Source organism: Macaca thibetana, chromosome 13 (genome assembly GCF_024542745.1).
Source record: "Macaca thibetana thibetana isolate TM-01 chromosome 13, ASM2454274v1, whole genome shotgun sequence".
In the NCBI taxonomy this organism is placed as follows: Eukaryota; Metazoa; Chordata; class Mammalia; order Primates; family Cercopithecidae; genus Macaca; species Macaca thibetana.
The window spans coordinates 75,182,613-75,198,824 of NC_065590.1; the positions used below are offsets into that span (position 1 = coordinate 75,182,613).

General features: G+C 44.8%; 2 protein-coding genes across 13 annotated transcripts in view; both read left to right on the plus strand.

The window, feature by feature from the left end:
* Nucleotides 1-11,245, plus strand: part of DPY30 (dpy-30 histone methyltransferase complex regulatory subunit) — a 937,477-nt gene extending 926,232 nt beyond the window's left edge. For 4 of the 9 annotated variants that reach the window (XM_050754154.1, XM_050754152.1, XM_050754151.1 and 1 more), the window contains exon 5: nucleotides 10,848-11,245. In XM_050754154.1, the coding sequence (XP_050610111.1) occupies nucleotides 10,848-10,992 (145 nt within the window). In that variant the 3' untranslated portion in view covers nucleotides 10,993-11,245. Of the gene's footprint in view, nucleotides 1-584; nucleotides 936-1,026; nucleotides 1,163-1,359; nucleotides 1,413-10,843 lie in introns of those variants that run through there. The other 5 variants (XM_050754158.1, XM_050754160.1, XM_050754156.1 and 2 more) reach the window with 4 other exon arrangements.
* A 610-nt stretch (nucleotides 11,246-11,855) lies between these two features.
* MEMO1 (mediator of cell motility 1) overlaps nucleotides 11,856-16,212 on the plus strand; it is a 143,880-nt gene continuing 139,523 nt past the window's right edge. Inside the window, exons 1-2 of one of the 4 annotated variants that reach the window (XM_050754146.1) lie at nucleotides 11,856-11,955; nucleotides 12,629-12,706. In XM_050754146.1, the coding sequence (XP_050610103.1) occupies nucleotides 12,646-12,706 (61 nt within the window). In that variant the 5' untranslated portion in view covers nucleotides 11,856-11,955; nucleotides 12,629-12,645. Of the gene's footprint in view, nucleotides 12,707-16,212 lie in introns of all 4 variants that reach the window. The other 3 variants (XM_050754144.1, XM_050754145.1, XM_050754147.1) reach the window with 3 other exon arrangements.

The window sequence follows — 16,212 nt, forward strand, 5'->3', positions numbered from 1 at the left end:
AAGAAAGAAAGAAGTAGCTTTTAGAAAAGAAACATAACCTACTTATCTGTATTAGTGTTGCTTCTTTGACTAGTCACTTGAGTTCATCTACATGTCTTAGTGATGCTACATCCACTGTCCTATATTATTTTTGTTCTTTTATTGAAGGATATTACACAGAATATTACACATATCATAGGTATACAGCTTGATGAATTTTCACAAACTAAACATACCTGTGTAGCTTGCAGTCAGATCAAGAAACTGAATACTGCCAGCATCTCAGAAGCCATCCATGTGACCCCTTCAAGTCATTATTCTCTCTGGGGTAATGATCATCCCATTGTCAATACATTTTTTAAACATGTTTTAAAATTGAGTTCATAACTAGATTTAAGCCATACAAAAATGTCAGTCTCATTAAACTATTTTGTTGGCTAATTAATTTGCTTGCTTATCTCATTTATTTTATTTACTACAAATGTCCTTTGACTGTGAAATGAAAATTAAACTTAAAAAGATGAGTTTTCATTATGGAACAATATGTTTAAATTAACACATCTAGGAAATATATTTCTAAACTTTGGATTTCTTTTCCCTTACAGACCACCAAATCCCATTGAATTTCTAGCATCTTATCTTTTAAAAAACAAGGCACAGTTTGAAGATCGAAACTGACTTAATGGGAAGAACAGAAAAATTTAGTTGCTACTGTAGATTTACATGATTAAGAGGCAGCTTTAATTGCCATGATTATCCCCCCTTTTTGGATGTATAAGAACCTTCCGGACAACAGAACCTATTTCTGGAATTGCAGAAGAGAACATATTTCCCTTATTTTGATTTAATCACCATAAACCATACCTATTTAATGAGTGTATTCTGTGCAATTTTTTCTCAGATTGTCTTTAACTTTGTTTTTAAAATGACCTTCAAAATAAACTGTCAAAACACCATTATTTTAAAGTAGTTTTTGTTCTATATGACACATATTTTACATGATTGTTTTATGAATTTCTCTTTTTCTTCTGTCTTCAAATGCTGCAGAGTTTTACAACAGAGAGAAAATACAGCAGTCAAGTATAATGTAAAAAATTCAGCCAATTTTTCTCAGCATTGTTTCTGGACCTTTCTGAGGGTGGGATCTGGGCGTCTTCAATGGCTTAACAAGTATCACAGGTGATTCTAATGTACAATAAAGTTGGAGTACTAATAAAAGCATTGCAAAGGGGATACAATATCCTCTAATGTTATCAACATTTATAGTAATAGCTATAATTTATTGCATTCCTACTAAGTTTCAGGCATAGTACATTTTTACTTAAATGATCTCTGATATGGCAGCTCTGCAAAGTAGATATTATTATTCCCATTTTGCAGATGAGGAAACAGACTTGGAGAGGTTAAGTGACATGCTCAAGACAACACTGCTGGTAAGTTTTTGAATGGGAATTCAAATCCGGTTCTACCAATGTGTTGCTGAATTTCATTGCTTCTCTTTGCAATAGAAAGCAGCAGCCAGTTCTTTTTGGGGTCTATTCTCATTGTCCCCTGTGAAGAAATGGAGATGGCTCACTAGCTCAGAAAATAGAGAAACTGCCATAAAAGAGCCAGGAAAAAACATCCACTAGAGCAGTGGTTCTCAAAGAGGAGTGATGATCTCTCCCCACCCCCATTTCCCCAGAGAACACTTGTTGATGTCTGGACACATTTTGGTTGTCACGACTAGAATCAGGTGGGGTTCTTGAACTCCTGACCTTGTGATCCACCTGCCTTGGCCTCCCAAAATGCTGGGATTACAGGCGTGAGCCACCATGCCCAGCTAGGTGGGGTTCTACTGGCATCTAGTGCCTGTAGATGCTGCTAAAACATCTTAACAATGAATAGGACAACCTGCATGCCCATCTTCTCCCTCCCCAAGAATTATCTAGCTTAAAATGTCAGTGCCAAAATTGAAAGAAGCCTATTAAAGTCGTATGTCTCCAAGCTAAACCTGTTAAGGCCTTTGCAAAGTTAGAAATGTAATGCTGATTGGCTGGGCGCGGTGGCTCACGCCTGTAATCCCAGCACTTTGGGAGGCCGAGGCGGGTGGATCACAAGGTCAGGAGTTCGAGACCACCCTGGTCAATATGGTGAAACCCTGTCTCTACTAAAATTACAAAAATTAGCTGGGCATGGTGGCACGCTCCTGTAGTTCCAGCTACTCGGGAGGCTGATCGGGAGGCTGAGGCAGAAGTCTTGCTTGAACTTGGGAGGCGGAGGTTGCAGTGAGCCAAGATCGTGCCACTGCACTCCAGTCTGGGCAACAGAGTGAGAATCTGTCTCAAAAAAATAAATAAATAAATAAATAAATAAATAATGCTGATTAGGTATGCCTTATAGTTTTCTTTAACACAGGAAATATTTTAGTAGAACTGACACTTGTGGGAGGTGCTATGTTTTTGGTTTACATCTGCAGATCTATATATCTGAATAGGAAAAACCTGGACATACTGGGATCTTCTTATATAGTAGTTTTTGTAAGTATTCTATCAAATTTATTTTGGTTATTTGGCTAACTCATAAGTTAATCCACCCAAGTCTTTTTAGTGATTTTTTTAACATCTGAGTAGTAATTGGGTAATTTTTTTTTTTTTTTTTGAGACAAGGTCTTGCTCTGTCGCCCAGGCTTGAGTGCACTGTGATCTTGGCTCACTGCAACCTCCAGCTCGCAGGCTTGATTCTCCTGTATCAGTCTCCTGAGTAGCTGAGATTACAGGTGCACGCCACTGTCCCCAGTAAATTTTTGTATTTTTAGTAAAGATGGGGTTTCACTATGGTGGCCAGGCTGGTCTTGAACTCCTGACCTCAGGTGATCTGCCCACCTTAGCCTCCCAAAGTTCTGGGATTATGGGTGTGAGCCACCACACCCATAATTGGGTAATCTTATTAAGAGATCAATAATCTTTAGCAGTGGTTGTTTACCAACGATTCTCATCAGAGCTACTTGGGGGAACTTTCCAAATATAAGTATAAACAATATAAACATAAAAATCAATATAAAAATACAAATTTTGTACATAATATAAGTATTATGTATGTGTTAAGGGGCTTCTAAAGCTGTCACCTGGTGAACATGACCCAATGGGACAGAGCCTTTTTTGTTTTTGTTTTTTGAGATGGAGTCTTGCTCTGTTGCCCAGGTTGGAGTGCAGTGGTACAATCTTGGCTCACTGCAACCTCTGCCTCCTGGGTTCAAGCGATTCTCCTGTCTCAGTCCCCCCAGTAGCTGGGATTACAGGTGCGTGCCATCGTGCCCGGCTACTTTTTGTATTTTTAGTAGAGACAGGGTTTTACCATGTTGGCCAGGCTGGTCTTGAACTCTTGACCTCAGGTGATCCGCCCGCCTCAGCCTCCCAAAGTGCTGGGATTATAGGTGTGAGCCACTGTGTCGGGCCTGACAAAAATCTTTAAGGCATTCTGATACCTCTGGTTAAGGACCGATTAGAAGATATTCTAGTTTTGGAAGTGTAAATATGCAATACTTGGCCTAGTGGTAAGGGCTGAGAATAGAAATGTCTTTTTATTAATTTTTTTAGATGGAGTCTCGCTCTGTTGCCCAGGCTGGAGTGCAGTAGCTCATTGCAACCTCCGCCTCCCAGGTTCAAACAATTCTCCTGCCTCAGCCTCCCCAGTAGTTAGGACTTCAGGCGCATGCCACTACACCCGGCTAATTTTTTGTATTTTCCTACAGACGGGGTTTCACCGTGTTGCCCAGGACGGTCGCAAACTCCTGAGCTCAGGCAATCTGTCTGCCTCAGCCTCCCAACGTGCTGGGATTACAGGCGTGAGCCACCATGCCTGGCCAATTTTTTTTTTTTTTTAAGAAGTGAGGTCTCACTGTGTTGCCCAGATGGTCTCAAACTCCTGACCTCATGTGATCCTGCTGCCTTGGCCTCCCACAATGCTGGGATTACAGGTGCAAGCCACTGTGCCTGGCAAGGAATGTCTTTTCCTGGCAGTCTACGTAATACTTACTTGAGTACTTATGTGCCAGGCAGCATGCTAAATATTTACATGAGTTGTCATTTAATCCTTGAACCTGTGAGGTGGATTTAAGTTTAAAAAATTTATCCCTATTTTTTGTTTATTTTAAAAATCACTTTATCAAGGTATAATTGAACAAAAAGCTGTATATATTTAATATATACAACTTGATTACTTTGGAGATAACTATAGATCACTGAAACCATAACTACCATCAAGGTCATAAACGTATTCCTCACCCCTCAAAGTTTGGGGTAGGTTTAATTTTAATTTTAATACGTTATTTATTTAGAGATGAGGTCTTGCTCTGTCACCCAGGTTGGAGTGCAATGGCATGGCCATAGCTTACTGCAACCTTGAAGTCCTAGGCTCAAGTGAGCTTCTTGCCTTAGCCTTCTGAGTAGCTGGGACTATAGGTATACTGCTGAACCTGGCTGATTTTTTTTTTTATTTTAAGCTTTTGCAGAGACGAGTTCTCATTGTGTTGACCAGGCTAGTCTTGAACTCGAACTCCTGACCTCAAGCTATCTACCTGCCAGAACTTCCCACAGTGCTGGGATTATAGGTGTGAGAGCCACTGCACCCAGCCTATTTATTTGTTTTTGAGACGGGGTCTTGCTCTGTCACCCAGGCTGGAGCCCGGTGGTGAGAGCATAGCTTACTCCTGGGCTCAAGTCATCTTCTCACGTCAGCCTCCTGAGCAGGTGGGACTACAGGTACACACCACCACGCCCGGCTAGTTTAACACTTCATTTATAGATGAAGAAACATTTGAATAATTTCCTTAAGGTTACAGAGGAATTAAGTTTTTGGCAGGGATTCAAACCCATCTCTCTCTCTGTGTGTGTGTGTGTGTGTGTGTGTGTGTGTGTGTGTGTGTGTGTGTGACAGAGTTTCACTCTTTTTGCCCAGGCTGGAGTGCGTGTGTGTGTGTGTGTGTGTGTGTGTGTGTGTGTGTGTGTTTGAGACAGAGTTTCACTCTTTTTGCCCAGGCTGGAATGCGTGTGTGTGTGTGTGTGTGTGTGTGTGTGTGTGTGTGTGTGTGTTTGAGACAGAGTTTCACTCTTTTTGCCCATCGGCTCACTGCAACCTCTGCCTCTTGGGTTCAAGCAATTCTCCTGCCTCAGCCTCCCTACTACCACACCCAGCTAACTTTGTATTTTTAGTAGAGACGGGGTTTCACCATGTTGGCCAGGCTGGTCTTGAACTCCTAACCTCCAGTAATCCACCTGCCTTGGCCTCTCAAAGTGTTGGGATTACAGGCGTGAGCTACCACACCCAGCTGAGAGTTTCTTAAAGAGTGTAGCACAGTAGCTTCAAGAGTTCAGTTTATTCATGGGCATTATTCAGTGTTATTTTACTGAGGGAATGGAGAGCTCCACTTACTCTCATAAATTGGTTAAATGGAAGTCAGTTTAGAAAGTTACTACTATATGGCCTGGTGCTGTGGCTCACGCCTGTAATCGCAGCACTTTGGGAAACTGAGGTGGGTGGATCACCTGATGTCAGGAGTTTGAGACCAGCCTGGCCAACATGGTGAAACCCTGCCTCTACCCAAAATACAAAAATTAGCTGGGCGTGGTGGTTGACACCTGTAATCCTAGCTACTCGGGAGGCTGAGGCAGGAGAATTGCTTGAACCCAGGAGGCTGAGGCTGCAGTGAACCGAGATCGCACCACTGCACTCCAGCCTGGGTGACAGAGCGATACTCCGTCTCAAAAAAACAACAACAAAAAAGAAAGTTACTATTATACTTTGGTGTCGTATATTATATGTAACTGGGAAGCATATAAACAGTTCCTAACCTTTGACCATTTAATGCAGACGTTGTTTAGTAAATAAATACAAAAATTGAGTAAAACCTACTGTATCCCTTAAGAGTGAGTTCATGAATTACGTTGGTGGGTGGGTTAGTTGGGAGGATCAGTAGAGTGAATCAGGAATAGATTCCTGGAGGAAATAGAAACCTTGAATTGAAAAAAAAAAAAAAGGGAGAAGAGTGGGTTGGATAGAAGGAGATCATCTACCTAGTTCTGATGCACCTAAAGGAAGAATATTGAACTTTTATTTGAACGTCATTTAGGAGAAGGTACAGTGGGATTTTAAGATGGACAACTTCCTGTTAGAAGTGACAGAATTGTTTTAGGAGGAGCATACAAAACTGTAGCCAGGTATTTTCCTGGACTGGATTCCAAAATGGCATTAACAATTGGAGGCCTGATGACATATCAGACTGGAAAAATGAGGCACAAAAGATGAACCTATGAGTGGTTACAACCGAAAATCCACTTATTAAAATATAATCTCTGGGTATAAATTAGCAAAGAAGAAAAGTAATAAAATAGTGGAAAATAGGTCACCAGTGATAAAAGGGGTAGTTGGTAATGAATAATTGTTTTTTAAAAAACCTTGCCAGCCTTTGGCTGGGCATGGTGGCTCACACTTGTAACCCCAGCACTTTGCGAGGCCAAGGCAGGCGTATCACCAGAGGTCAGGAGTTTGAGACCAGCCTGGCCAATATGGTAAAACCCCATCTCTACTAAAAATACAAAAATTAGCCAGGCATGGTGGTGCGCACCTGTAATCCCAGCTACCCGGGAGGCTGAGGCAGGAGAATTGCTGGATCCTGAGAGGCTGTGGAGGCTGCAGTGAGCTGAGATTGTGCCAGTGCACTCCCTGGGGAACAGAGCGAGACCTCTGTCTCAAAACAAAATAAAATAAAACAAAAACTACTTTGCCAGGCTTTAACAAAGCTTTGTGTGTTTTTTTTTTTTTTTTTTTGGAGACAGGGTCTTGCTCTGTCAGCCTGAACTGCAGTGGCACAATCATAGGTCACTGCAGCCTTGAACTCCTGGGCTCAAGCAATCCTCCTGCCTCAGCCTCCTGAGTAGCTCGTAATACAGGGTGCGGTACTACAGGGGCATGACACTATGTCAGGCTAATTTGTTTTATTTTTAGTAGAGATGAGATCTTGCTGTGTTGCCCAGGCTGGTCTTCAAGTCTTGAACTGAAGTGATCCTCCTGCCTTGGCCTCCCCAAATTTTGGGATTATAGATGTGAGCCACTGCGCCTGGCTCCTTATATCTTTTGACTCTGTTATTCCATTTCTGACAATCCTAAATATTAATAAATATGGAAAAAAGGGCCGGGCACAGTGGGTCACGCCTGTAACCCCAGCACTTTGGGAGGCCGAGGCAGGCGGATCAAGGTCAGGAGATCGAGACCATCCTGGCTAACACAATGAAACCCTGTCTCTACTAAACATACAAAAAATTAGTCGGGCGTGGTGGCGGGCCCTGTAGTCCCAGCTACTCCAGAGGCTGAGGCAGGAGAATGGCGTGAACCCAGGAGGCGGAGCTTGCAGTGAGCCGAGATCGTGTCACTGCACTCCAGCCTGGGCAATAGAGCGAGACTCTATCTAAAAAAATAAATAAATAAATAAATATGGAAAAAAGCTCTACATAAAAAATTATATTACAAAACATTAGAAATGAATAAATTTTTATCTGACAGGAATTATTAAATATCTAATATACTTAGTCCAGTGTTCAGATATACAGTATTTAATAAATGTTGTTTATCAAGTTTGGTTTTCTAAGGTAGACAGAGACAAAGTTGACTGATACTAGGTTAGAACACCAGTTTTGGTTGAAATCAAAAGACCTTCTCTGTGTTAAACTCTTCTCTTGATTTGTTCAAAATGCTGTGTTACTATTGTAAAATATTTTTCTGATCTACAGGGCTTTCAGTGTTAGCGTGCTTCTAAAGCTATCAGTTGTGGATAAGTAGAATCTAAAAATGGTCAGTTTAATATTGCCGTGTAGATTCAAAATCAAGCCTAAAGATGTAAAAATAGAGGTGGTTTTTTTTTTTTTTTGGTATGTAGTATATGTATATGGCACAAAATACAAAAGATACACAAAGACATACATTGGAAAGGTTAAATCCTTTTTCCATCCTTCCACCTCAGCCATCCAGTTACTTCTAGAAGTTATTACCGTGAAGTATTCCATGCATATGCAAGTATATGAAATTACAAGTATTCATTCCTATACAAATGGAAGCATACTTTATATATTCTGTAATTTGCTTTTTTCACTTTTTTGAAACTCTTTCCATACTAGTATATAGTCCCATTTCATTCTTCTTCTTTTTTTTTTTTTTTTTTTTAAAGATAGGGTCTCACTCTGTTGCCCAGCCTGGAGTGCAGTGGTGTGATCATAGCTCATTGCAGTCTCAAACTCCTGGGCTTAAGCAATCTTCCCGCTTCAGCCTTCCAAGTAGCTGAGGCCATAGGCATGTGCCACTGTGCCTGGCTACGTTTTAAAATTTATTTTTAGTTTTTTTTTTGTCTTGCTATGTTGTCCAGGCTGGTCTTGAACTCCTGACCTCAAGTGATCCTCCTGCCTCAACCTTCCAAAGTGCTAGGATTACAGGCATGAGCCACTGTGCCCAGCCACTTCATTCTTTTTAATGGGTGCATATGTATATCCTAGTTTAACAAATTTCACATTGATGGACATTGTGGTTGTTTCTAGTTGTTTGCTACTACTGAGTGCTGCAGTAAATATTGGATATGCTGTTTTCTTTTTTTTTTTTTTTTTTTGAGACGGAGTCTTGCTCTGTCACCCAGGCTGGAGTGCAGTGGCCGGATCTAAGCTCACTGCAAGGTCCTCCTCTCGGGTTCACGCCATTCTCCTGCCTCAGCCTCCCGAGTAGCTGGGACTACAGGCACCCGCCACTTCGCCCGGCTAGTTTTTTGTATTTTTTAGTAGAGACGGGGTTTCACCGTATTAGGATGGTCTCGATCTCCTGACCTCATGATCCGCCCGTTTCGGCCTCCCAAAGTGCTGGGATTACAGGCTTGAGCCACCGCGCCCGGCCTGATATGCTGTTTTCTTTCTTTTTTTTTTTTTTTGAGACAGAGTCTTGCTCTTGTCACCTAGGCTGGAGTGCAACAGCAGGATTTCAGCTCACCACAACCTCTGCCTCCCAGGTTCAAGCGATTCTCCTGCCTCAGCCTCCCGAGTAGCTGGGATTACAGGCACCTGCCACCACGCCTGGCTATTTTTGTATTTTTAGTAGAGACGGGGTTTTGCCGTACTGGCCAGGCTGATCTCAAACTCCTGACCTTGTGATTCGCCCGCCTCAGCATCCCAAAGTGCTGGGATTACAGGCAGGAGCCACCGTGCCTGGCCTTCCTTCTTATTTCTTGAAGTCTTAGCTTCATAAGGATTGGCTGTTAATAAAGGTTTCCTCCTTGCTTCCTACTATGAATAATGCTTATGGAGTGTCAAACGAAAATCACTAGTGGATATAATGGAAATTGTTGATAGTAACATGAGAATTGTACAGTATTGTCAAATAAGCTTCTCCTAAAATACAAAGTATTTGCATTATATGAATTTTCCTTAATTTAGGGGAGGTGAATAAATGAATAGTTTCAACTTCTTTCAAGAGTGTACTTGAGTAAGGTAGCTAGAATAAAGTGGACACGGGGAATAATTGTGCCATATATTGAGAGCATCCTAGAGATAACATAATATCTGCTAACCTTTCAGTTCAGTTGCATTGTGGTCTTTATTCAGTTTGACCAGCAAGAAAATTTCAGTAGAGCATTTTAATAGGGAGAAAGCTGAATTTTAAATTAGATGACTAGTTTGGAATGAGACCTAGAATTGTTGCTAGGAGTAGAGGATAATAATAATAACAAATATTTATAAAGAACAGCTTACGAAGCATTTTAACGTACCTTAATCATTCTCACAGCAAGCCTATGAGTTAGATATTACTCCTGTTTGCATTTCACAGATAACACTGAGGCTAGAAAAGGTTAAAGAACTAGATGCCCATGGTCACACAGCTGATGAGTGACAGGGCCAGGACTCAAATCTGACTTTCTAATTTGAAGGGCCTGAAATACTAAGCTTTCTTTGTTTAATTGTATCCAATCTCTCCGCCCCTTCTTTTCCATAGAAACAAAATCAGCAATAAATAACTACAAGAACCATCATAATATAAGCACTTAGGGCAGTTTCCTTTTCTTGAAACTTACAACAAAAAGTTTACATTTCATCAATGATCACTGAGTTTTGGTACTCAGAACAGTACCATGTAATCAGAGCTCCAGCCTTCTTTTTTCTGTTACTTCTAAAAGTAGTGGCTTTGGGCCGGCTGCAGTGGCTCATGCCTGTAATCCCAGCCCTTTGGGAGGCTGAGGCAGGTGGATCACCTGAGGTCAGGAGTTCAAGACCACCCTGGCCAACATAGTGAAACTCCGTCTCTACTAAAAATACAAAAATTAGCTGGGGATGGTGGCGGTCACCTGTAATCCCAGCTACTCTGGAGGCTGAGGCAAGAGAATCACTTGAACTCAGCAAGTGGAGGTTGCAGTGAGCCGAGATCGAGCCATTGCACTCCAGCCTGGGTAACAGGGCAAGACTCTGTCTCAAAAAAAAAAAAAGAAAAAAGAAAAAAAGAAAAGAAAGACGTTTTGGCTACATGGTATGTCCATTTTTTGGTTGCATATGATGTTTTGTGCAAGTTGGTGGAGAGGGTAAAATTTGAGTAAACAAATATACAGTGGAGATTTTAACCTAATTAGAAAAAGGTATGAAAGTCAGAAGTGTTCCAGTAATTGACTAGGCTTTAGGACAGGGATACTGCACAAAATCCTTGGGCTCTAAAGTTGGAGAAGATGGAAGGAGGAGAGGAAACAGAATAGTGCTTCAAAAAGTAAATTTGAATATTAGACAGCCAGTCATCTACTCTGGAATCTATAAGGGGCTTGTTTAGTATGAAACTCAGATATAATTTTTTTTTTCTTTTCTTTTTTGAGACAGGGTCTTGCTGCGTACGTTGCCCAGGTTGGAATGCAGTGGTGTGATCATGGCTCACTGTAGCCTTGACGTCCTAGGCTCAAGTGATCCTCCTGCCTCCGCCTACCAAGTAGCTAGGACCACAGGCGAAGCCGCCACGCCCGGATAATTAAAAAATAAAAATTTATAGAAACAGGGTTTTCTATGTTCTCCAGGCTGGTCTCGAACTCCTGGCCTCAAGCAATCCTACTGCCTAAGACCCCCAAAGTGCTGGGATTATAGGCAGGAGGTACCATGTCCATGCAGTTACAAACATAGTGTTTGCCCCAAAACTTTCATTGGATGTATGCAACTTTCTCTTCCTCTATTCCTACTTTTGCAATGGTGTACTCTGTAACAATAACATTTCCTCAGAGGTCCAAGATAGCCTCCTTTGCTGTGATTCTTACACAATTGTAAAAAAATTATTTGCTCCTGACATTTATGTGTAATACTGGGATTTATAAGATGACAAGGGTGAAAATAATATTTGTTGTGTGCTTACCCTGTCAGGCTATTCGCATTCAGCAGCTCTTATAATCCTAGGTACACTCCTTGAGTGTCCCCATTTTACAGTTGAGGATAACTGAGGCTAGTTATATCAAGCACTTTAGTTAGCGAGATAAGACATGCACCTACATAAATATAACATGAAACAAGATAAATGGTTACAGTGTCAAAGCCACCGTTAGGTGGTAAGGGTGACCCTGTGAAGCAAAAACTAGCAGTTGCAGGACCACAGGCACACTTTACCAAGTGCCTGCTTCTACAGATGAACTTTCCGGCGTGGCCACCCTAGGAATGAGACCTTGGGGGTGCGAATCCATGAAAGATGCCAGTGTATGTTGGATACCCGCGGGACTGTCCTCGTGGAATGCCGCATCCACGAGCCCTAGGTGCTCTCCATTTGAGGAAGTTGGCTGGGGGAGGGGGCTTGCCTTGCGGCTGCGTCCTGCTCCCCGCGCCCTGCCCCCACCTCCCAGCCTCTGCTGCCGCTAAACCCCGGAGAGCGGAGCGTGCACGTTGAGATTCCTCGGCGGGCTAGGCAGCGGTGCTGGGCATGCTCAGTGGGCAGGACCCGTTAGAGTGGCGAGTAAGGAAGCGTTGGCTCTTCTCGGGTCTGCCTTCCCCGGTTCAGGCCCCGGCCCTGGGCTTTTGTGTGCGCGTAGCTGCAGCCGCCGCTGCCTCCTCGCGGGGCTGCCCGACCCCAGATGCCGTCAGGCCTGTCCAGTTTCCGCCGTTAACCTCGCCGCGCGGCCGGGAGGAGGAGCGGGGCGGGGCCGGCGGCGGGCGGCCGGGCTGGAGGGCCCTGCCGGGGGTGGGGGTGGGTGCGGGGAGCCCCGCGGGGGGTGGGGGGCGGGGGCGGGCGCGGAGTCACGGGGGTGGGGTCACCCGCGGTGGCTCGAGGAGGCCAGCTGGGAGGGGAGGGGGCCGCGGGGGCGGCTCGGCGGAACCAGCCCCGGCTGGGCAGCAGCGGGGACGCCAGGGGCCGGGGCCAGGGCTTTCCGGGCTTCGGTGAGGCCGCCGTGGGCCCCATCTTCCGGCGGTGGCCGGAGTTTGTGGTGATTGTTGCTGCCGCCGCCACCGCCCCGGCTGCCATCTCCTCCTCTTGGGCCGCCGCCTCCTCCTCTTCCTCCTCCTCCTGGGCCGGGCTGATCCCCTCCCCGCTGCCGCCTCCTCCTGGGCTGGGCCCGCGGTGTCTCGTCCCCTCGCGGAGCCGCTCCTGCCGCCGCCGCCGCCTCCTCATTCATCCTCGTGCACCATAGGCGGCACAGGCACCAAGATGTCCAACCGAGTGGTCTGCCGGGAAGCCAGTCACGCCGGGAGCTGGTACACAGCCTCAGGTAGGGCCCCAGGCCGCCGGCCCGCCCGCTGCCGCCGCCGCCTGGCCCCACGCCCGGCCGGCCGAGGTCGGCGGCCCGGCCCCGCGGCGGCGGCGGCGGGCGGGGACGAGGGCGCGGACGGGCGCCGGGCGCGGACCGCGTGGGGAGGGAGCGAGCCGAGGCCGGCCTCGCCGCCTCCCCCACCCGGGCGGCGGGCATCCCGCGCCGGCAGCCCGGGGCCGGCCGGCCTCACGCTCGCCGGAGTTGGGCGAGAGGGAGAGTTGCAGCCTCGACAGCCTGAGCCCTCCCTCGGGACAAGGCTCGAGGAAGGAACGTGTTCCCGGACCCAAGCCGACTTGTCGCCGCCTCTGGCTCGCAGGAAGCGGGCGGCCGGCCGCTGCCACCCCCGGGAAGGACGGTGTGCCCGTCGCCGAGCCCCGCTTGTCCACGCCACAGGGCAGCGACCCTCCGCCCTCCTGCCGAGTCAGGGACCCTTTCCTTTCCTCTCCCGTTTTCCCTGCCCTCCCCGCTGGCCGTCTGGGGAGTACCCTCGCCCAGAGGGAGTTCTCTGTCTGCCCCCGAGCCTCCGCGCCCGCAGCCGGAGAGGAAGTCTTCTCGCCCCGTGCCTCTGGCGCTGGAGAAGCAGGCAGCGTTTCCCTGCACCTTTAAGGGGCTCCGCTGTCTTGCAAGGAGTGAAGGGTAGCACTTTTTCATGTTACCAGACTACAGGCGAGGTCTCTGCATTGGGAGATCTGTCAGAGGAGGGCCTTTCAGGGATTTGTCGCTTTGTATGTTGGGGCTGGGTGGAAGTACTGCTAAGCAGGGGCTTGGGGGTGGGGGGGCTCGCAGCTCTTTTGTCAGTGTTTGCATTGTTACTGTCATTCACGAAAGGGGCAGCTGGAGATGGCATCAGCACTTTCCCCGACCAGTGGCCCCAGTCACTAGTCGCTCAACACCAGGCAGGTGCTGGAACTACCTAACCAATTAAGTTTAAGCTTTGAGCGAGTTGAGTTTTCTGTCTCCACTGTCTAAAAGCATTTTCGAAGTTCTTTATGTAAAAGTGTAGGGACTTTCCCTTTAATAAAGCGCTTGTCAGAATGCCTGTTTTCTGGGATTATTTTCAGGAGTCACATTTCTGGTATGTTAACAAAGAAAGTTCTACCGTGATTCCTCATAGTCTTCAGTCATTTGGTATTGGCTTATCAATAACTAGACCTAACTTCTCGAGGTGAATAGGATCATGTTTCCCTTTGCAAAAAATTGACTTGGAGAGTGACATGGCCTGTGAGAAAGCAAAGATTTGGAAGAAAATTCATTTCTCTGAGGTTGCTAAACTAGCTCATTAAAGACATGTACCTTACTGAAATACATGACTCACTGAAGATTTTCTGTGTTAGGGAGACACAAAAGAATTGTGAGGATTGGATTTGCAGCTATAGCTAACAGGTAGTTATAGTTTTGCATTAAGCAAATATGACATTTTATGGTTACAGTGGCTTCCCTTCATGGTCCTAAAGTACTTCATAAACATTTAATCAGTTCTGAAAGCCTGAGAATGCCAGTTAAATTATTCTTGTTCAGCGTATGGGAAAACATGTAGATATGTCACCCAGGCTGGAGTTCAGTGGCTCGATCTTGATCCACTGCAACCTCTGCCTCCTGGGTTCAAGCGATTCTCCTGCCTCAGCCTCCCGAGTAGCTAAGATTACAGGCGCCCGCCACCACGCCCAGCTAATTTTTTGTATTTTCAGTAGAGACAGAGTTTCACCATGTTGGCCAGGCTAGTCTCTTAACTCCCGACTTCGTGATCCGCCCGCCTGGGCCTCCCAAAGTGCTGGGATTACCGGCATGAACCACTGTGCCAGGCCAGAAGTTCAGTGTTTTAAACTTTTGTAGTAGTTTGCAATTGAATGTGGGCAAGTGATTCTGGAGGAATTTCTATAGATTCTTGAACATTCTTTGGATAATCTTATAGGGCATAGCTTACGCTTTGGATTTGGAAAGACTTTTTTGGTATTCTAAGATGAATTCGTTAATCCAGCTCAAAACATTCTGTGATTATTGTTATTTATCGACAATGAACTAAAAGGACTATTTTCTTAAAAATTCTAAGTGTATTGTTTTCCTAAATTCTGAGTGAAATCAATAATGCCATTTTTGGTAATGTGCATTGTCACAGAGAACCTTAAAATTAAGACCACATATGTGACAATTGTTGGGGGAGTCGGTGTGTGACTTTTTAAACTTGAGTAATAATTGAGGGTATATTTAAAGCAATTCAATTATAAAAGCTTATTTTGTATTTTCAAAATAGATGAAATACAACTACAGATAAGTAAACTTCGACTGGGTTTAGTAATGCCTGTCTTTAATATTTGCCAGTGTACCTACATTGATAACATTGACCGTTGGAAAAATTGGACTTGTATTGTGTTATTTCTCTAGTATATTAGTCCTAAAAAAGTGTGAGTAATAGGAGATGGAGAGATGTTTGTGGATTGTCATTCTGTGGTTCCTACAGCATTCAAGTTATGTCCATAGAATTAATGTGTTTAATTACTGACATAAATAAAGGTGAGAACACATTTGCTTTAGTTATATAGCTATTTCAGAAAAAAATTTGTGTACATATATAAATATTACATATATAAACACACATATATCTTCTTTTTGTTTACCCCTTGTTATATGCTAGATCGTTGATAGAGAGTAACATAAATTATTTCCTGCCGTCAAGGAATTTTCAGTTTATTTGAAGTAAGTAATAACTTTTAGGGCAGCAAATAAATATCAAGTAAGTTGAGATATGCTTTTAGGACTTCTGAGGAGGGTAGAATCATTTTGGGGTAGGATTTGAATTATGCTTTGAAGGAAGGGTATTTGAACAGGTTTGGAGCAGGAGGAAAGAACATTGGATTGGGAAACCCCAAACAGATACAGAGGCAGGTAAATGTAAATAGTTCAATTTAATAAGAATGGAAGGTACACAGGGGCATAATTCATGAGCCTGGAGTAGTAGGCTGGTCCTACTGTACAGATGCCTATGAATGCCAGGCATCATTGGGACTGGACTTACTTAGTTGAGAGTGAGGACCAATGTGATGTTAATAGCATTTTAGGAAAATTAATCTCATAGGACGATTCATTCTCACTTTTTTTTTTTTTTTTTTTGAGACGGAGTCTCGCTCTGTCGCCCAGGCTGGAGTGCAGTGGCCGGATCTCAGCTCACTGCAAGCTCTGCCTCCCGGGTTCACGCCGTTCTCCTGCCTCAGCCTCCCGAGTAGCTGGGACTACAGGCGCCCGCCACCTCGCCCGGCTAGTTTTTTTGTATTTTGTAGTAGAGACGGGGTTTCACCGTGTTAGCCAGGATGGTCTCTATCTCCTGACCTTGTGATCCGCCCATCTCGGCCTCCCAAAGTGCTAGGATTACAGGCTTGAGCCACCGCGCCCGGCCCATTCTCACTTCTTTTCTTTTCTTTTTTTTTGAGATGAAATCTTGCTCTGTTGCCCAGGGTAGAGTGCAATGG